Below are 22,980 nucleotides of genomic sequence, written 5' to 3'. Positions count from 1 at the left end.
TCGTAGGGCGTAGGTTCGATACTCAGACAAGATTTTTTCATATGTTTTTTTTTAGTCTTTTTTTTAGAAGTAGATTTTATTTTTGAAAAGGAATTGTTGAACTATTGAACATAAGAACAAATTGAGAGCAATCAAGTACGAAATAATTGCAATTCTGAACTTGAAACATAGGTGAAAGTTGAATAGTTTTAACAATAAAGGAGGTTTGTCAAATATAGAGAAAATACAGTTACATCAGAAAAATTGTGAATATGGAAAGAGAAAGAAGCTGTCAATATGAAATGTGAGTTCAGCTAGTATATATAAAGAAAAGTGACACTATTTGAAAGCTGTATGTGAACTGTATCAGAGGAAACTTATTGGAATATTGAAACTGAATAAGTATTTCAGAGGGATGAAAACTGAAATAGCTTAAAGCTGTGCATTGAATATTTAGGTAAGAGCACATGAACTGAATTAAAGCAGCTGTGCTATGATATTAAATTTGAAGTTTCAAGTTGTTGAAAAGGTTTGATAGAAGAGTACACATTAATGAGATGAAAAGTGTTTAAAGTTGTACTTGAATAACTAAATTAAAGCACATGAACTGAATTAAAGCAGCTGTGTGTTATATTTAATCTGAAGTTTCAAGTTGCTGAAAAGTATTGAAAGAAGAGTGTAATTGAATGTGATGACAATAGTTTTAAGTGTAAAAAAGTGTAAAAGTGAAGTAGTTTAAAGCTGTGTCTGACTTATTTGAATAGGAACACATGAACTAGATTTGTTTTGTGCTGTGATAGTTGAATTGAACTTTCAAGTTGAAAGGAGAGTGAATATTTACTTGATGAAAGCTATAAAAAGAATTGAAAGCTTAAAGCTATACAAATTGAAATAGCTTAAAGCTGTGAATAACAAAATAAGAACACATGAACTGATTTAAAGCAGCTGTGTCTTGAATATTTAAATAGGAGCACATGAACTGAGTTGAGTTGTGCTGTGATACTGAACTTATAAGTTGAACTTAGAAGTTGAAAGAAAAGAAAAGAGAAAGAATGAAAGTAGTTTAAAGCTGTTATACCCTGAATATTTATAAAGGAAAACAAGAACTGTGTTAAAGCTTTACTATTGTGATCATTGAAAGGAAAAGTTTTGAAAGAAGAGTGAAAGCTAACTATATGGAAGTAGCTTAAAGCTGATCAAGAGAAAATACACTTGATGAAATAAGTGATGAAAGATGCTGATAAAATAACATAAATAAGGAAACTATTTCAAAGCTATCATTCAAGAGATAAAATGAAATAGTGAATAGCTTAAAGCTATTATTGAAAACAAAAGTGGAGAGAAATAGTGAAGAGGGTACATGTTGTTGTAAAACAAAACAGTTGAATATAAAATAAAGAGAAGGAAACTTGAAAACAAAGACTGAAATTTGATAAAATGTATCAATCAACTTAACTGTAACAAAGTGAAGAAGTATAAGTTATAGTGAAGAGAAATAGTGAAGAGGATACCTTTTATTGTAACACAAAAGAGTTGAAAGGAGAAAGAAGCTTGCAAAAAGACTGATATTGATCAAGGGTGTCAATTTGCATAGCACAGAGTTTAACAAAGTGAAGAGGTGTGAAGTTATAGTGAAAAGTGAAAAGCAAAAGTGAAGAAGAAAGTGAAATTAGTTTATAGCTGGTGTAGTTAATAAGAAGTGAACAAGCTGAAGTGAATGAAGAAGGAGAATATAAGTTTTTTCAATGTGAATTGAAACTTTGAATTATAAAGTATCACAATGGCAGAATATTTCACTGAACGTCAGTTAAGGTATAAGAGGAGAGAAGCTTTACAGGAAGAGATAGAAAGATTGCAGAAGGAAAAAGCAGAGTATGATAAGGAGGAACAAATGAAATTAATTCAAAGACAAAGACAAATGTTGTTATTGCAAAGAGAAAAAGAGACATCAATAAGGAGAATGCACACATCCAATGATGATAGAGAAGAGAGTTCTTATTACCCAGATGAGGTAGAATATAGTGAAATGGAAGAGGTTCAAAATGAACAAGATCCTAGAAATGGTTCGTTTTGTACATTGGATGAGACTGGATATTTTGATCAAGAATCTCCAAGAAAATCTCCAGTTTGTGAAACTCAAATAGAAAACGATGCAGAATCGTCCTTAGACTTATCTGCTGAAATAGATGCGCTGGACCAAAGATTAACAGAGTTACATGAAGAGGACGCCGAAAGAGGTGAAGAAATGGATGTCGTCGGGAATGATAATAACTCAAATAGAAACAGAACACCAATAAAGAGGGTAACCATAAACACTGACCCCTGTGAAACATTATACCATAGACAAACATCAAGAAGGCAAATGATACAGTCTGAAAGAAGAGAACACCATACAAACACGAAGGAGAAGGAGATAACAACACCTGCTAGACGGTATCACTATAGAATAACCCCTGAAGAGGAAACGATAGTTTCGGTTAAAGGAACAGACAGAGTGAAATATGAAGATACTAGTGCAAATCCTGATGGAATTAGTGACAGTGAGATATTAGAATACCAAAACAGCATAAAGCAGATTGAAGCAGAAAGAAGACGTTTAGATCAGTTGAAAGCTGAGCATGAAAAACAGATCCAACAAATGATTGAGAAGAATAAACAATTAAGTCTACAGAAAGAAAGAAAACGAAAAGAAGAGGAAATGTTATTAAGAAGTATTCAGTTACTGGAACTGAAAGAGAAAGAAGTAGATGAAAAAGTAAAAGAGAGTGAAAAACTTAAATCCTTATTTGACGAATCGGTTGCAGGAGAATTAGCCATGGACAAGAGAATTAAAATTTTAAAATTGAAAGAAAATGAGACAATAAAGAGAATAGCTCAGAAAGAATCCAAGAAAACAGATAAACCGGTTACAGATAAAACAGAACATAAAGTAGAGACACTTACAATTGAAAAGGCATTACTTGGAAAGCCATATTTACCCGCCTTTGAAGGAAAGAATTATGAAGATTGGAAAATGGAAGTGTCATGTTTAATAAAGTCTAAGATGTATCAAGAGAAAGTTCTAGCACAAGCAATAAGGAATTCATTGAAAGGACAGACAAGAAAGATACTGTTATCAATGAATCCAACAGCATCAACAAGTGAACTGATGGAAAAATTGGAAGAAGTATATGGAAGTTTAAAAGAATCAGACACTCTTCTCCAAGACTTCTTTTCTGCATGGCAAAACCCAACAGAATCAAGTTCAGATTGGGGCATTAGAATTGAAAATCTGTTCCAAAGAGTTGTTGAAAAAGGTGATGTCGACGAGCTGAATCGAAACGACATGTTGAAGAGAAAATTTTGGAAAGGTTTACAGTCAGAAAAATTAAAAGAAGCACTGAGAGTATCATTTGAATCAAAAGATACATTTGAAATGTTGAGAAAGAAAGCACGGCGAGAAGAAGAAGAAATTGAAACAAGGAAGAAGAAAGATAACACGACAGTGCCAGAATACACAGAGGGTGTAAAGTCTACAATTCAGCAGCCAGTTAGAACAAACACAGAAACTGATGCAAAGCTTGATAAACTTTTAGACAGAATGAAGGAGCTGGAAGATCAGATGAAAACTATGAAAGTACAAAAGCAATATGGTCCACCGAACTTCTTACAAAATAGAACACCAAACAGATATATGAGTAATAGAAGGCCAAAAGGGAGATTTGGTTATAGGAATCAAGGTGTCAGAGGACAAAGAGGAATAGGTAGAGGAAACGACCATTCAAAGCAAAGTCAAGCAAAAGATGAAAGTGAACAGAACCAGAAAGCAGACCAAAGTAAGAAACCATCTTTAAACCAGTAAATGTCTCTATCGGAGGGCAGATTAGAGACAATGTGAAACAAAGCCCTAAAGGAAATTTATTTCAAAGAATGGTTGGATCAACTAATGAAAGCGAAGTTGAAATAGAAGGTATAAAGACAATGGGACTAATTGATACAGGATCAATGATCACAACAATATCAGTAGAATTTTTCAAAGATATGGATCCAAAACCAGAACTACTTCCATTAGAAGACTTTAATCTAGAAGTTTCAAGTGCAAATGGAGAGAAGCTTCCTTTCCTAGGTTATGTAGAAGTTGACCTAAAAGTCTCCGTTTTATGTGATAGATGTTTCACCATACCAGCACTTATTGTTCCAAGAACTGATTATAATTCGAATGTACCTGTCATCGTTGGAACAAACATTATACGTCAACTTCAAGCAGAAATGGATGATGCCACTACAGAAATTCCGGAAGTATGGAATATGGCTTTTAAAGCGACTTGTTCTTCTTCGGTTGGAATTGTCAAATCAACGCAACGTTTTACTCTACAACCTATGGAAACAAAACAAATTACTGGTTTTGTAAGAAAAATGAAGGACTGTGAATCCGTTGTAACAGAACCATCTGAAAAAGGATACTCAAGTAGATTTACAGTTTGTCCTAGAGTGGTTAAACTAGACGATCCCGGAAATACAGCACGAGTACCTGTAAGAGTTTTTAACATGTCAGCAAAAGCTGTAGAGATTCCTGAAAAAGCAAATTTATGTGAACTCCACGAAGTCAACATTCTTAGACATCATCCACTCGTTGAAAACAAGACGTCCAGCACTGCACAGGTCCATCAGCAAACGCAATCTGAAAAAGAAAATGAAAAAGATAAGGTACATATACAAGAAATAGACTTAAGTGAATCAAAGTTAACAGAAGAACAAAAACAAACAGTCACTACCTTTTTGATGAAATGGAAGCATATCTTTTCCAGAAACATTACAGATCTTGGCTCCTGCGATCTCACAAAACACAAAATTAAATTAGAAAATGAAGAACCATTTAAAGAACCGCATAGACGCATTCCACCTGCACTTTTTCAAGAAGTTCGAGAACATCTGAAAGAAATGCTAAATGCTGGAGCAATAAGAGACAGTCAAAGTCCATTTTCATCAAACGTTGTTATAGTCCGGAAGAAGGACGGTACCATTAGATTCTGCGTGGACTATCGCAAATTGAACAGCAGATCCAAGAAAGATGCTTATGCTATTCCAAGAGTCGAAGACACCCTCCATCTTTTGTCAGGATCGAAGTATTTCACTAAACTTGATCTAAGGAGTGGATACTGGCAAATCGATATTGAGGAGGATGATAAACAAAAGACAGCCTTCCAGGTAGGAACGCTGGGTTTCTTCGAGTTCAATCGCATGGCTTTTGGGCTCTGTAACGCCCCAGCTACCTTTCAACGGGTCATGGAAAGATGCATGGGCGAGATGAACTTGCGGGATTGTCTAATCTATTTAGATGATGTCGTAATTTTCTCGACAACATTCGAAGAACATCTTCAACGTCTCGATGCTGTCATTTCTCGGCTTGAAAAACACAATCTGAAATTAAAAGCATCAAAATGTGAGTTTTTCAAATCTAGAGTAACATATCTTGGTCATGTCGTCTCTGAAGATGGTATAGAAACGGACCCCGACAAGATCGAAGCAGTGAAAAAGTGGCCAATTCCTAAATCCATCAAGGACACACGTGCATTCTTAGGTTTCACTGGATACTATAGACGTTTTATCCGTGGGTATGCCAGCATTGTACGCCCTCTTAATGATCTTCTGGTAGGACAATCTACAAATAAGAAAAACAAAACGAAACGTAAGAAGTCTTCATTCACCTGGGGACCTGAACAACAGATGGCGTTTGACACAATAGTGCAGAAACTTACTACTCCACCAATCCTAGCATATGCGGACTATTCTAAGCCATTTAAACTTCACACTGATGCCTCTGGTACTGGTTTAGGAGCAGTTCTTTATCAAGAATACAATGGTATAGACCGCGTTGTAGCATATGCCAGCAGAAGTCTTAAGCCATCAGAGAAAAACTATCCAGCCCACAAATTGGAATTCCTGGCGTTGAAATGGGCCATAGTGGACAAATTTCACGACTACCTCTACGGTGCATCGTTTGAAGTTCTGACAGACAATAATCCACTATGTTACGTTTTTTCGTCAGCCAAACTGGATGCTGTTGGACATCGTTGGGTAGCAGAGTTAGCTAATTACAACTGCATCATGAAGTACCGCAGTGGTAAACTGAATAATGATGCCGATGGTCTCTCAAGGGTTACAACAGTACAAGATGTTGGAGATGAACAACATATCGTCTTCCCAGAAGTGCTGAAAGCAATATCTTTTGCAGTAACACAAGACCAGCCTATCGCCGAGACATTACTTCTGCTGTCTGATGATGACCAACTACCACTTGAAGATGAAATTCCAGACGATTTTCTCAAGCGTGTGTCTGTTAAATCATATGACTGGATAAAGGCCCAACAACAAGATCCGTCAATCAAAGCACTCATTGATGCTATCCAGATGAGCCATAAACCATCCCTGAAAGACGCAAAAACTTTGGGTATAAATATGTTTTTGTACCGTGACCTGGACAAATTGCAATTCAAGGATGGTGTTCTATATCGCAAAGGTCAAGTCAAAGGAGAATCCTGTCTACAGCTTATCCTTCCGTGGCAGCTAAGAGATGAAGTCTTCCACGCTTACCATTCAGACTTGGGTCATCAAGGGAGAGATCGCACTTTGTATCTGATCAAACGTCGGTTCTATTGGCCCGGTATGGACAAATACATCAGGACTAAAGTACAGCAATGTGGTAGGTGCATTCGAAGGAAAACTGCTCCCACAGTTGCAGCTGAGCTTGTTCCAATTTCTACAAGTGCACCAATGGAGCTGGTCTGTATCGATTACCTCACTGTTGATAGGTCAAAAGGAGGATTTGAAAATATCCTGGTGATCTCCGATCATTTCAGTCGATACTCACAAGCAATCCCTACCAAAAACCAGACGGCAAACACCACAGCCAAGTCATTGTACGAGAAGTTCTTTGTCCATTACGGATTTCCAGCCAAACTACATAGCGATAGAGGGGAAAATTTTGAATCAAAGGTTATTCAAAGTTTATGTGACATGGTTGGCATGGCAAAAAGCAGGACGACACCGTATCACGCTATGTGCAATGGTAAAGTAGAGAGGTTCAATCAAACACTTTTGAACATGATTGGCACACTTGAAGATTACCAGAAAGCCGACTGGAAGGCCCACGTGTCTACACTGACCCATGCCTACAATGCCACAATAAATGAGAGTACGGGATACTCACCTTTCTACCTCATGTTTGGTCGTCATCCACGCCTTGCAGTAGATGCCTTTCTTGGACTGCCCTCACTTGACGACGGAGAAAGAGTCAGTTCCTCACATTATGTTGAGAAACTTCAGTCTCGACTTAAATCAGCATACGATATTGCCAACAAAGAAGCCACCAAGAAAGGACAACGCTATAAGGAAATCTACGACAGACGAGTAAGGTATGCTGCTTTGGAACAAGGTGACCGTGTCCTTGTACGCAACGTCGGACTGAAAGGACGTCAGAAATTGGCAGACACTTGGGAAAACAATGTTTACGTTGTTCTCAGACAACAAAACAATGATATACCAGTGTTTGAGGTCCAACAGGAAAACAAACCAAAGTCTAGGATAAGAAAGTTACATCGCAATATGTTGTTACCTTTCTTTTCTTTGCCATCACCGTCCTTCAGAAATAATCAAGCCGATATACAGCAAGCTGAAAAAGAAAATACTTACCACAGTGGTACTTACCTTGATGAAATTCTTGACGAAAACGTACAGGATGATCTAACTGAAATGGAAAGTGAATCAGAGGAAGAAAGGAGCGAAACTCGTCCACAAAGGAAGAAAAGACCACCTGAAAGACTTACCTGTGATAATCTCAGCGAAGGACTGAAATGATACAAGTATAAATGTCATACTACACGTTTTAAATGGAATAGATATAGATAGGAATGTTTTAGAATTTGAACTGAATGAACTTGTTCACATGAAGCAGGAACTGTTTGAACAACTTCATGGTGAATTATTTTAATATCTTTTACCGATTCATATTGTGAATAATTGTGAAGGCGGATTATTCATTTTCATGTTGTTTCAGTTATCAAGAAGTTTGCAAGTTTGAAAAGAAGTATGTGTCGCAAGATATGTCTAAAGGAGATATCTGATGTTCGTTGAGTGATGCAATGAAATGTTTGAAATGTTTGTATTTATTACATAATTCAAGGAGGAATAAAGATTGGTAGCTGAAAATTTTCACCATGCATTTGGAGTAAGGTGATATTGTATTAATTGTATTCAACTATTCACATGTATTATAGTGACTGTATTGATAGATATGTGTTTATGCAAAATGTTCAAATATGCATTTATAGAATACATTATCATTTAGAAATTAGATATCTTGACATTTGCATAAATTTGACTGTTGTGGTGATGTGACGGTATTGCAACATTTATTTTTGTAATTAGAGATTACACTAACAATATGTTTGTAGTCACATTATTACATCTTATTCATTCATTCATTCATTCATTCATTCAATTTTTTATACATACATACATACATACATACATATGTATGTACATTCATTCAATCATTCTTTCATTCATTTATTCATACATTCATTCAATCATTCATTCATTCATTCTTCCATCCATGTATTTGAACATTTGAATATCTCTAATCATATATATGCATTTATTTAATCATTTACCTCAGGGTATTTTGCATATATGCTAGTCATATGCAAGTAACATATAGCTTTTTTTATTTTGATAAGTATTTTATATTGTTTAATGTTCAGAACGTACTGTATTATAGGCAATGTCGGGGACGACATTTTCACAAAGGCGAGAATGATGTCATAGGACGCAAATAATATTATCAACATGAAACATGTCTCAAATGCCATTATTTACCTATTTTATACTTTCAGGAACGTACTGTATTAGAATCTATTTGTTGTCACGTAGTTAGCAGTCAGTAGTAGTCATTAGTCAATTCGTAAGCTGTAACATTACTATCGTAGGTCGTATCACTTGCACTAATCCAGAGTTATACTTATCATCTCCCTTGGCCCTTCCCATGAACCCTTTGTTATGTCATCCGCCATTATTGTTGTTGTATGAACAATAAATATACATTGTCCAAATATATTATTATATATATTTACAGGTATGTTCTGATGTCCTAATATATATTGTTAGTTACATAAATATGTGTTCTAAATAACTAAGGCTTTTAAATGTAACTGATATATTGTTTTAAAGTACATTTGATGACATTTATTGAACACCGTTGACATATGTGTAATGAACCCTTTGTTATGTCATCCGCCATTATTGTTGTTGTATGAACAATAAATATACATTGTCCAAATATATTATTATATATATTTACAGCGCCCATCTCATATGTACAAGAACCCGCAATAAACAAATAGCCCCGTGACATTGCAATCAGCGACAGTCATTCTTTTGCGGAGTTTACGTTTGATATTCCCATTTCGCCGAACCCAATGAGAACGAGTTCTGCGTCTTCTTGGGGAATAGATGGAGAATATATTGATTCCAGAAACTTTTGAGATATTTCTCTTTTGTTAAAGGCCTAGATTCACTACTATATAAGTGTACCCCCCCAAATCCAATATACAACTCCCATCTTATCTGCTGCTTATCAGCGATTATGTAATAGCAACTGATTAGAGGGCAATTAGCACAGCAGGGACCCCAACTAGACCATGAAGATGTGTGCAGTGGAGTTGAAAGAAATTAATTTTTCTTCTGTAAATGTGGAATGATAATAATAATAATTATTATTTTGATATTATGTAGATGATAATAACTATTACTTTAATGTTATAATAATGATAATAATAATAATAGAAATAATCATAATCATAATTATTATTATTATTCTCATTATTATTATTATTATTATTATTATCATTATCATGGGTATATTATTATTATTATTATTATTACTACTATTATATTACATATAGGATGATAAAAGATACAGTAATAATGTTGAAAATAATAATGATAGTGAAAACTTCCTGAGTTCTTTATGCTGACAAACAATATTTTTCGATTTGGAAATTGATTTTCATGTATGTAAAATAATCAGTTAGGTTAGACAGTACACCAGCTACACACCTGTCAAGTTGATATATTGTTGGTGCATATTTGTAATTGTTTATTATATCACATCCTCACGTTTTGTACGTCAAATTGTCAGACAATAAATATAACTGATGTTATGATATAGCTATATAATAGAGCTACAGATATTTAGATAGCAGAAGTGGTCAGAAGGGCTTAGGGGTCCGGCTGGACTGAGACCTAGGAAATGGGTCTCGTAGATATTAAGATTAAGTTAGGCTTTAGATATGACATTTGTTAAGACTTAAGAAGTTACAAAATGAATCATGAAAGTTATGTACGAAATATCCTACTGTGTAAATAAACATCAAAAATGTATAGACTCGTTTCGTGTTTGTGTTGTGCTATGTGACACAACCTTTATTCAGACATGTATTCATGTAATCAACATTATTTGAATATAAAATTATTGTGTTCCATCTATATTCAATTTTCATTTTCAGTATGTTGTCAAAAGGGACTTTTTTCATTCTTTGCTTTGTAACTTTGAAATTCACATTCTGTTTTCAATTTAGACAAACGTTATTTAAAGTATTCTGCAAACTTTAGATGAGTGAAAGTCACATTTTTCAGAAATATCACAATTCTCCAGACAGAATTTGAAAAAATAAAAATTTGCATGTTTCTTTCAGTAAGTTTCTCATTATTTCATTATTGTGAAAATAAGTTTCTGATTATTTTATTATTGTGTTTGATCAAAAAATATTTTTTTTTACATAGAAATGCCAAAAAAATTAGTATAACTTTAAAAGTTACCAATTATTCATTAATTTAAAATAAATTACATCGTTTCCCCTTCTCACTAATAGATACACTTGTAAGGTAGACTGACTCTCCAATAAACAATGACCCTTGTTTATTGGAGCCATACTGTGATGGTCATTAGCCCCCAACTGTGCTGGTGAAGACAAAAATCCCTTGGCCCACTGCCAAAATCTAGGCCTTTAAATGTTATCATTTAAACCTAATGGAAAGTGTGTTTGTAGAAATTTAATCCATTTAAGTTCAGAGACATGTCTGAGTTTAGCTTTGAAACCAGACGTCATGTTAACTCCATATTTTAATTTTTCAACAGCTCGAACAGAAACATCTTTAATCGATTGTCCAGTTTCACGAAAATGATTGAATAAGAAGTTTCGAAATTTATTCTCATTACGAATTTTGTAACAGTGTTCCCGAAATCTGGTTTCAAGAGGTCGATTCGTTTGCCCAACATACTGTAATACTACAATTATGGGCATTTCATGTAAGAACATAGATAACATCAGAGGAATTTCAAGAAATGTCTGAATGAATATTTAAACTGAAATTTCTTTTATTAACAGTAGAGCGTATTGTCGAATTACAATTAAGATAAGGACAGCACATGCATCTATTAGAATGGCATTTAAAGACTGACTGAAATTAAACGTGTTCAGTAGTAGCAGTAACAGGGCGTATTATGTGAACACCCGTGGCGGCGGCCGATCGGCGTCCAAAGCATGTCCGCTCTCTAAGTCAAACAGTTTTCATCCGATCTTCACTAAACTTGCTGACAATATTTGTAGGCATAATATCTCGGCCAAGTTCTATACCCAGCCAAATCGCCAAGACACTCTTAGATTATGTCCCTTGAATTACTCGAAAAAGTGCGAATTTTGACTTGTCCGCTTTCTAAGTCAAACTTTTCATCCGATCTTCACCAAACTTGCTGAAACTGTCTGTGGGCATAATATCTCGGCCAAGTTTGATAACCATCCAAATCGCCAAAGACACTCTTTGATTATGGCCCTTGCATTACTCGAAAAACTTCGAATTTATCCCTGTCCGCTCTCTAAGTTGAACAGTTTTCATCCGATCTTCACCAAACTTGCTGACAACGTTTGTGGGCATGATATCTCGCGAAGATCGATAACCACCCAAATCGCCCAAGACACTCTCGGATTAAGTTCGATGACGGGCGTAATGTTTTGACAGTAAGGCACTTTTGATTTCGTTTCAGACAGGCAGTTAATGCAAGCTTCATTCAATAGAGAGAAATTTGGACTATATGACTAGTCGGGAAATCATCACTGGTCCTATAAAACCGATTTTTATTAAGATTGGTCAAATTCTTGCAAAATGCCTAAACAATATTTTTCCAGGGAAGTTGTTGCTCAAAGAGGGTGTTGTTTAGGGAGTAAAATAAGCGGACACATGCAAAAAAAATGTATGATGTTAATATTTTAAGTATTTTACGATTACTTCCATATTGATTCAGCATCAATACATGAAGCTTTGTTTTGATATTAATTTTCTTTTTTCTTTTTTTTTTTCTTTTTTTTAGTACTGTGTTATAATATCGGACTGCTGAAATGTATTTGTTTGTCTTATTGGACTCCACGAGGTAAATACAGTACTGAGTCCCACTGAAAGCAGTCCAATATTAATCAAAGCATTGTAAATACTGCAGGACGGATTGTCTTGAAATGTATTGACTCTGTCAGGTCCGAGATCAGCAATGTCCCTTTTCTGTTGGGACTGTTAAACTAGTAAACTCTTGTTTTGATGTTGTTTTTTACAACAGTGTATCCATTCCAAATGTCTATGTTCATTGTGAATTTAAAGACTAAATATAAACAATGCAGACTATCACGATCAGACTGCACAATTGTGCATGTAGACACAGATACACAATTACAAAACAATCATAAATTTTGTAATAACTATTGGGCAAATATACATCAAACTATAATAACATAGGGAACAGAACTGAAACACATTTTCTAAGGTCACTAATTATAGCAGGGACGATCAGACTTTTAAGGATTAGACATATAACTGGTTACCTTGTTGCAAATTAAAATAGACTGTAATAGACAAATCATTTGAGCACGAAATATTTTGTTTTTGCTCTGAAAATAGTTATAACTTTTACAGATTTACCAAGAGCTAAGAAATATTCGGCAATATAATAAATCCCTTTCTCAATAAATTCCCAAGTATATCATAAATCACTGAAAACTTCCTTTGATTATCAAAAGCATCTATCAACGTTCTATTGTTCTATCTCACTTCTTTGTGGTGATTAAAAATAACAAATAGCCGAGCTTTTACTTCCTCTAAATTCTGAATTTTTAGTACAGCTAATTTATTTTAGAATTCCATTGATGTAAAATATTCAATGAAAAATCCGTCTTCCAGCGATAAGAACACTGTCTCGTTTATTGGTCATCGTGTACATCGCCTGCTCGCGTTTATACTACACTAATCGTCAGCATTCAATTAAGCGCGCAGTGAAGCGTGTTAATTTCGATGTTCTATGTGCTGCCATTTGAGAACAATTTTCTTTCGGCGGAGTGTGAAATATATGATGGTTATCAAAAAATCGATCAAGCCGAAATTCGTATATGTATTATTGTGGTTCCACTGGACGGAATTGTCTTCGACAATCCGTCTAAAAATACAGCACTGCGAGTACAAAGGAATGACGTCATTACAGTGTTTTGATTCTTACATATGGCTTCTGTATGAGGAAGTCTGTAAATATATGTATTAGGGATGGGAACGAATGTTCGAATATTCGAATATCGGTCGAATATTCGAATATGAAAATCAAATTCGAATATTCGTAAATTATTGTATATTTTTTTTTACAAAATAAGTATCATTGATTTTGGGCAATATGAGCATGCTAATTCTACAGAATAAAACCATGTCATTTAGTTTATCACGTATCAAAAGATTAATTAACAATTAACAAGAAAATAGCAATGCATAATTGGCAGGGGCCATCGTTACTTATTAACAGTTTGCAACAGGCGTCAATGTGTCAGATGCATGTCAAAAGATGTCCAGTTAACAAGAAAATTGCAATGCATAATTACCTGGGGTTATCGCTACGGATTAACAGTTTGTATTAGGCGTAAATGTGATATCTTTTTATCTTTTGTTCATTTTTATTGGTGCCTGTTTTATGTAACAAGTTGTAAAAATTGAAGGATATGACTATTTTGTTGGTGCTCGACCCAAAGCTAACCGTAAAGCCAAACGCGACAGCGGTGGTGTTATTGTTTATTATAGTGAACGTTTTCGTAATGCATTGTTTCTGGAAAATATGAATGAAAATGGAATTATCTGGTTTAAACTAAAGAAAGAATTTACCTGTTCTACTGACGATATTTATATTTGCCTATGTTATATTCCTCCTGAAAATAGTACTGTATATTCCAATGTAAATTCCTCGTTATTTGAGTTTGATTTTTTCGAACATTTATCAAATGACATTCGCAAATATAGTGACATTGGCATTGTTTATGTCACAGGGGATTTAAATTCACGCACGGGCGAGCAGCTCGACTATGTCAATGATATACATCTTGATCGCTACATTGATATTTTGCCTTATCCACAAATAACAGATTTACCTGTGCGCGTGAATCATGACAAGCACGTGAACTATTACGGCTCTAAACTGTTAACTCTTTGTAAGGAGAATGGTATTATTATTGCCAACGGGCGATTAGAGCAAGGTTTATGTACTTTTCATTCCATTTATAGAAACCAGTCTGTTCAAAGTACCGTTGACTATTTGATCACTAGCTATGACAATTTTAAATATATACATAACATGTGTGTATCAGATTTACTTGAGTTTTCCGATCACTGCCCTGTGTTATTTTCGCTATCTTGCGATATAAATTGTTTGTGTGACAATCGTTTTGTAACTTTTGATAAAATTGCATGGGATCCTGCAAAATCCGAAGAATTGTTAACGAGTGTCTATAGCAAAAAGGATTTATTTGAGGATGTTACTGCCAAACTAACTGCCGGTGAAATCGATATTAACCAGTGTATTGATGTTTTTTCAAACGTTGTATGTTCAATTTCTTTTAATCATTTCGGAAAAAGCTGCTCCAATAAAAAGGTACCTAAAGCGAGTAAATCTGCATGGTTCAATGATAACTGTCGCTTATCGAAGTCCGCATTTTTGCAAGCTAAGCGTGCTTTTAATTCAAACGACTCGGAGATTAATAAACTTCAGTTTTTGAAATGTCGCTCAGCTTTTGCTAAAGCCAAAAGGCGTGCCAAAGCATCATATTTTAATAAAGAAAAGACTAAATTATCATCATTAAGCAAGACATCGCCTCGGACATTTTGGAAATATATTAATAAGTTCAAACGTAAATCATCTGTTAACAGTGATGTAAGTATGCAAGATTTTGCTAGACATTTTCGTGACATTTCTAATACACCGCATTGCCAGTTTGATCCTAATCAGTTTAACAGTACCGCACGTGACGTAACTCTAGATACTAACGAGCTTGATGTCCCATTCACGGTTAACGAAATTCAGAAAACTATTTCCCATTTAAAGCGTAATAAAAGCTGTGGTTATGATAATATCGTAGCGGATTTTTTCATTGAATCAAATAACTTTATTAGTCCGTATTTGTGTAGTATATACAACTATATATATAACACTGGTATATACCCAGAGTTGTGGTCAAAAGGAATTATTGTTCCTATCTATAAAAAGGGGTATAGTAAGGATCCTTCCAACTATAGAGGTATTACTTTGATAAGTACTTTAGCAAAAATCTTTTCACTAACCTTGAGAAACAGAATAAATAAGTGGTGTGAAGATAACAGTGTATTTAATGACTCGCAATTTGGCTTTCGTGATAAGTGCTCAACCGCTGATGCTATTTTTATGTTGCATTCAATTATTCAGAAAGTACTTTCGAGAAATAAGAAGCTTTGGTGTGTCTTTATAGATTATCAGCGAGCCTTTGATACCGTTATAAGAGACGCTTTATGGATAAAATTGTTACAGTCAGGTGTTAGTTCGAAAATGGTAACTATGATCAAGTCCATTTATTACAGTGTGAAATCTTGTGTAAAAGTGTCCTCTACTATGAATATGTCTGAGTTTTTTTATGTTACACTTGGTTTAAAACAAGGAGAACCATTATCTCCCTTACTTTTTATCCTTTTTGTCAATGAAATAAGTTCATCTATTGATTTTGACTCACTTACGGATAATAATATTAGCTTGCTATCCAGATATCTCATTCTTTTTGCTGACGACATTGTTTTATTCACAACTGACCCAGCTAGTTTACAAGCGCAGATAAACAGTATTTATGAATACTCTTTAAAATGGGGATTAAAAATAAATACTAAGAAAACTAAAGTATGTGTTTTTGAAAAAAGACGACAAAATCGTGATATTAACTTTTACATTAATGGTGAATCTTTAGAAATCGTGGATAATTTTACATACCTGGGTGTGAATTTTACATATACGGGGAATTTGTCGCAAGCTGTAAAAGTATTATCTGATCAAGCGCTTAAGGCATACTATAATCTTTTATCATTGTTTGATAAAGTCAAGCTAGATATAAAAACTAAGTTATCTCTCTTTGATTCAATGGTAGCACCGATCTTATTGTATGGCGCAGAAGTGTGGGGTGCTTATAATTTTAAATACATTGATAAAATTCATGTAAAGTTTTGTAAGCGTATACTTGGAGTTAGGCAATCTACACCTAATAACGCGGTGTACGATGAGCTAGGCAGATTTCCGTTGTCAATTATTGCAAAAGAGCGCTCGATTAAGTTTTGGATAAAACTAATGAAAAGCAGGGAATCTCCGCTTTATAATATTTATAGAGACCAATGCAATACTATTACTGGTAACTGCTGGGCTCGAAAAATCCATTCCATTATTGATCATCTCGGTTTAAGGTACGTTAGGGAAAACTATAATATTGAGCATAGTTACTTTCAGACTTTTAAAAGACGCATACGTGACCAATATATACAGGATTGGAGTGCATCTATACATAACATGTCTAAACTTGTCTACTTCTGTAAGTTTAAAAAGGAATTTATGTATGAACAATACTTAGACAAAGTGTTAAATGAGTCATCCAGAGTGTATTTAACTCGACTAAGATTGAGCGCACATTCCCTTGAAATTGAATTTGGAAGATATAACGGTATTGATAGAAATAATCGGCTTTGTAAAATGTGTAATCTTAACTGCATTGAGTCTGAATACCATTTCTTATTGTGCTGTCCTAAATATTTTGAATTACGTAGGAAACATTTAGGAAATATTTCATGGCCGTCTTTAGGTAAATTTGTAGCCCTGTTATCTTCTTGTAAAACCAAGCTAATGAACAAACTTGCAAACTTTGTTAGGGACGCAACTACTCTGCGTGAAAATACTCTGAAATCTCTAACTGTTTCGTAATCATTTTGATAAATTTATATCCAATATTTCGTGAACCTACATGTTTATCAGGATTTGTATGTTTCGTTGTCTATATTCTCTTGTTGTTTGTATGTTTTGTATGTTTTATATGTATACTGTCTTTGCTTTATTCCGTGTGTATATATTTTATGTAAATGGCCAAAGGCAAAGTTTTGCCGATATTTATGCCAATAAAATTTGAACTTGAACTTGTAGAATTTTTTTTTCGAAAACAATACCAAACTTGTAGATATTGTCGATCTTTTCACAATATTTTGTACGACGTTTCAGACCATCAGCAGAATCGGTTTTCATCCGCAATCGGCCGTATTCGAATTAAATTTTGAAGTAGTTAATAATAAAATCAAGAAAAACGTAGGATTGATGCACAAGTTCATGTTGAAGGAAGTTTAAGTCTGCCTTACTTGCTGCAAGTTGCATTTTACACGGCGATTTTTACACGCCGATTGAAGTTTTTCAAAATGGCGGCGGTAATACAACAGCGCGTCACGTGTTTAAATGGGACGACCTGCTATTTTTAGATAAAATTGCGACGGTTTAAATTAATCGTTTTGATTTTTTGTATCATTTTGAAGCTAAAACACTGAATTAGTTAAATATGTTCATGATTATACTGACAGAATCGTGAAATAAAACGCTAGGATCAGCGGGTTTCGCTATGTAGGATCGGGTTACCCGAAACAAACATTTTTTTGGCCTTATTTACGACGATCCACGCTACGTTGTGTATATGCCAATCACTTAATAAGAATTTAAAGCTTCCATTAAAACTAACCGAATATTCGAATATATATGGCCAACCGAATATTCGAATATTGATTTCAGTATTCGTTCCCATCCCTAATATGTATAATATATTTATTATAATACAATGATTATCTACATATCTATCATATAATGGCGGACAACAAGAACAAAAGGTTCATGTAAAACATTACATACAAGTTCACATTAAAAGCATATTACAAATGCACGATAAAACAATGTATGACTTAACTAAAACATAACATATATAGTGTGTATTAAATAATAGATGGAACGTACCTGTAAATATATGTATAATATATTTATTATAATAAAATGATTATCTATCTATCTATCAGATAATGGCGGACAGCAATAACAAAGGGGTTCACGGGAAGGGTTATCTGATTTAGTATGGTACGGTATCCGTCAGTAGAGTATTGTATTGGAATGTATAGGTCGTAGAGGAGAATGCATACCCTTACCAAAATATCAGGCTTCCGGCGAACGTTGCGGCAAAGGGACGGTCTCCATAAGGCTGTTTTCCTGGTACAAACAGATTTTGATATATTTTTGCTAACAGTTAGCCTTATGAATGGATTTTACATCCCATAAATAGTTAGCCAATCGGAGCTTCAGTTTTGAGAGAATTATGTCTTAAGTGTGGGTGGGGTAATTCCATACTTGTCCTGCCTTACATAACAAATAGGTGAATTTCAAGGTTTATATATCAGCTGAACTAAAAGTAAAGGGGTATAATGAGTACACTATAAACACATACTGACATGGTGTAGGACATTTGATTCTGCAGCATACCTTTACAAAAATTTGCCACTTCATATGCACTTTGTAGGCTTGCACATTTTGCATCTACCAACTTTGCGGAAAACCACAATATTTCTTAATACAAGAAGAGAGACAAATCCCATTTATTGAAAATACTTGTTAATGACTAGACATTGTAGAATTATGGGGATTTTTCTGTGCTTTGTCTGAGAAGTGACTTATTTGCCCTTGACTGCTGAAAAAGACATGAGAAAAATGCAGAAAATACCAAATTTTCTTATTTCACAATTTCAATTCATTTATGTCAATTATGCTCAATGAAATGTACTGTACTTGACTCGTAAAAGCATATCTTAACTCTGAGTTGCTATTAATTTGATTTTGTCAAACAGCTTTTACACTCTCTTAGCGTTGCTATACCTGTGAAAGCAATGGGGAAAAGATACAGACTTTGCAATCAAATATAAGAGCCTGGTGTATATTTACTCCTTGTGTTATGTTTTCTGTTTCAACTTTCTGATATTTCATCGTCTTTATGTTATTCTGCATTACCATCACATGAGGAGGCATGCACTTTCGGTGTCCCATGCCTCAGATGCAGCATCTGTCAAAGCTATCATGAGTTTCTCATGTGCTTTGGGGTGGTTTTATTTTTGCTGGTGACATTCAAAACTTAAAAAAGTAATAATAATGCCTGTTTTTATAAAAATATGTTAGTTCTCTGTTTTGGCGAAAGTTTTGTCATATTGACAGATTTATATATATGTCTGTCTTTTTGACACACAAGGCACTTCACAGAAGAAGGTGATGATGGTGGATCTAGTTCTGAAGTGCTGGCATTATTATTTGATTGCCGTTCCCTTAAGATGGAGTTAGACAAGGAGGAAGCTTGAATCCCGTAACATTTATCACAAAGTAAATTACCCTCACTAACTTTTGATTTTAATGTAAAACTCAAATATCATGTTCATACAATCTCAGTCGGGACGAACGCCCATATCTGACTTTACAGCCTTTGCCTCTAGACTTTGCCACATCATATTGAAAATAAAATGTATTCAAATACATGTATTAAGTAATAAGAGAGGTAAAGATAAAGTGTATCAAAACACTATATAAGTATATTCTAAGCAAAAAGGGGGCATAATTCATATGATGTGGGTAACGATGTGGAACAACTACTTCAGGTATGCATTTCATAATAACTGAGATATAGTGAAAATGCATCAAAATTAACCTTAAATTTTAAGTAAAAAGGGGCTTAATTCATGAATAAAATTGTTCACCTTGTGTCATATGATGTAGGTAATGATGTTGAACAATTATTTTAAGTTTAAATCAGATCTAATCAAAAATAACAGAGAGAGAGAGAGTGAAAATGCATCAAAACTTTAACCTGAAATTCTAAGTAAAAAGGGGAAACAATTTATGAAACATTTGTGCCAGAGTTATGCACCTTGTGTCATATGATGTGGATGATGATGTTGAACAACTACTTTAAGTTTGAATCAAATCAATTCAGTAATAACAACGATAGAGTGAAAGTGCCTCAAAACTTTAATCTGAAATTCTAAGTAAAAAGGGGGATAATTCATGAAAAATTTGTGCCAGAGTTATGCACCTTGTGTCATATGAAGTGGTGGGTGATGATGTTGAACAAATATTTTAAGTTTGAATCGGATCCATTCAGTAATAACAGAGTTAGAGTGAAAGTGCATCAAAACTTTAACCTGAAATTCTAAGTATAAATGGGGAATAATTCATGGAAAAAAAATGTGCCAGAGTTATGCATGTTGCTTCCTATGATGGGGGTGATGATGATGAACAACTTTTTAAAGTTTGAATCGAATCCATTCAGTAATGACAGAGATAAGGGTGGAAGTGCATCCTAACTTTAACCTGAAAATCTAAATGAAATGGGGGATAAATAATGCAAAATTGGTACCAGAGTTATGGCCTTTAGGTCAGATGATGCGGGTGATGATGAGGAATAGCTAAGTTTGAATTAAATCCATCAAGTAGTTACAGAGATAAATAGAAAAAAGAGAAAGTGTAGAAATAACTTTAACCTAGGTGAGGATGCGGAAAGACGCCAACGTTGACACCAGGTCGAGTTGGATAGCTCTCCTTATATTTCGTATAGTGGAGCTAAAAAGATTTTTTAGTTAAATACAGTATGAGTCATTGAGCCAGAATTTTTTTTCACATAAATGGATTGAAATTCTGAAATAAGAAAATTTGGTATTTTCTGCATTTTTCTCATGTCTTTTTCTGCAGTCAAGGGCAAATAAGTCACTTCTCAGGCAAAGCATAGAAAAATCCCCATAATTCTGCAATATCTAGTCATTAACAAGTATTCTCAATAAATGGTATTTGTCTCTCTTCTTGTGTCAAGAAATGTTGTGGTTTTCCGCAAAGTTGGTAGATGCAAAATGTGTAAGATTCTACAAAGTGCATATGAAGTGGCATATTTTTGTAAAGGTATGCTGCAGAATTAAATGTCCTACATCATGTCAGTATGTATTTATAGTGTACACATTATACCCCTTTACTTTAAGTTCAGCTGATATAAAAACATTGAAATGGACCTATTTGTTATGTAAGGCATGCCAAGTATGGAATTACCCCACCCACACTTAAGACATAATTCTCTCAAAACTAAAGCTCCGATTGGCTAACTTTTTCCGGGGACGTAATGCCCATTCATAAGGCTAACTGTTAGCAAAAATATATCAAAATCTGTTTGTACCAGGAAAACAGCCTTATGGAGACCGCCCCTTTGCCGTAAACGTTTTGGTGAATTTGCAGCAAACATTCTTTTGGCAAACTTTTACCATGCAAATTAGTTTGCGGCAAATTTGCCGCAAACAATTTATGCAAATGAATATGCAAATGAAGTTTGCAGCAAATTTGCGACAAACCTAATTTGCATGGTAAAAGTTTGCCGCAAATTCGCCAAAACCTTTCTGGCGAACTTACGGCAATGTTCTGGCGAGCTTTTGGCAAATTATTTATGCAAATTAGTTTGTGGCGACTTTGCAGCAAACAATTATGCAAATTTATTTTCCGCAAATTTGCAGCAAACTTTTGGCGCTAAAGCAACAGACCTTTTGTTTTTGAAGAACAAAGGATATATTTTCAAGAAAAGTAAGAAAGGTCTATTAAATTAGCAAAATATCATCTGCTAATAATGATTTTTTGTTGGGTTTGCTAATAATGATTTATCTTTTCTAAATGATTATAAAGAAAAAATACAAATGCACGAGATCATTATAATAAAGTATGTCGTTAGTAAATATATTTTTTGCTTACATGGGTTTGAAACTCTTTAAATATTTTAAAGGAACCGTTGTGAAAGCTCATAACTGATTTGCAAAATATTCCTCAGTGTGCAAATGTCTTAATAAATTTGCAGATTCACTAAATTATTTATTGCAATCTATTGTATCTGATGGTCTTTAGGTGACACATGTCTGAAATAAACAAAGGCTAACCGTATAAAAATCATTCTGCTTTTGCGTGCGTAATAATGTGAAAACTAACCTTACATCGCAACATTTATCCACGGAATTAAACACAGTATACTTCGGTGATTTAGCCATCTTTTTGTGGAAGTTTTTGTTTAGAAAAGAAACATTAGTAATTCATGTTAATACATCAATGTTCAACTACTGTTTGACAGTTTGAAAACGGAGCCAAACTCTATGCAGCCAATAAAAACAAAGAAGAAGTCATGTGATATTGTTCTGGCAATCCTCTGGCGAACTTTCACATCTGGTCAGATAATTAAAACATCATATGGCGAATGTTTTGGAGAATAAAATATAGATAAAAGATTCTGGTGACGTTTAGGTGAACAAAATCATGTGATAAAGTTTCTGGCGATGTTATGGCAAACTCTTAATTCAGTAAAGTCTGTGGTGAGTTTGCAGCAAAGTCACCGAAACGTTTGCCGAAAGGTCGCCGCTACCGGCAAACTCCTGCAAACATTTATTACTCTGTTCTGGTGAACTAAAATGTTTGCGGCAAATTTACCGCAACTTTGCGGCAAATTTGCCGCAAACTTTTCATTTTGGTAAGGGTAATAAAATATTGGAATATAATATATAAATTACACTGATACTATAGAC

At 34.3% G+C, this 22,980-nt stretch overlaps 1 protein-coding gene across 1 annotated transcript; it reads left to right on the top strand.

The window, feature by feature from the left end:
• The first annotated feature begins 1,759 nt into the window (after positions 1–1,759).
• On the top strand, positions 1,760–3,820 carry LOC128547606 (trichohyalin-like). Its single transcript, XM_053520652.1, has one exon. The coding sequence runs from the start codon at positions 1,760–1,762 to the stop codon at positions 3,818–3,820; it is 2,061 nt and encodes a 686-aa protein (XP_053376627.1).
• Positions 3,821–22,980: the final 19,160 nt, after the last annotated feature.

This window comes from Mercenaria mercenaria, chromosome 12 (genome assembly GCF_021730395.1).
Source record: "Mercenaria mercenaria strain notata chromosome 12, MADL_Memer_1, whole genome shotgun sequence".
NCBI classification, from domain to species: Eukaryota; Metazoa; Mollusca; class Bivalvia; order Venerida; family Veneridae; genus Mercenaria; species Mercenaria mercenaria.
The sequence above is the reverse complement of the archived record's forward strand: the minus strand, read 5'-3'. Positions and strand labels throughout refer to the sequence as shown.

What these genes read in the sequence shown, in the direction of transcription:
- LOC128547606 (XM_053520652.1), top strand. Translation starts at nt 1,760, where the DNA reads ATGGCAGAATATTTCACTGAACGTCAGTTAAGGTATAAGAGGAGAGAA.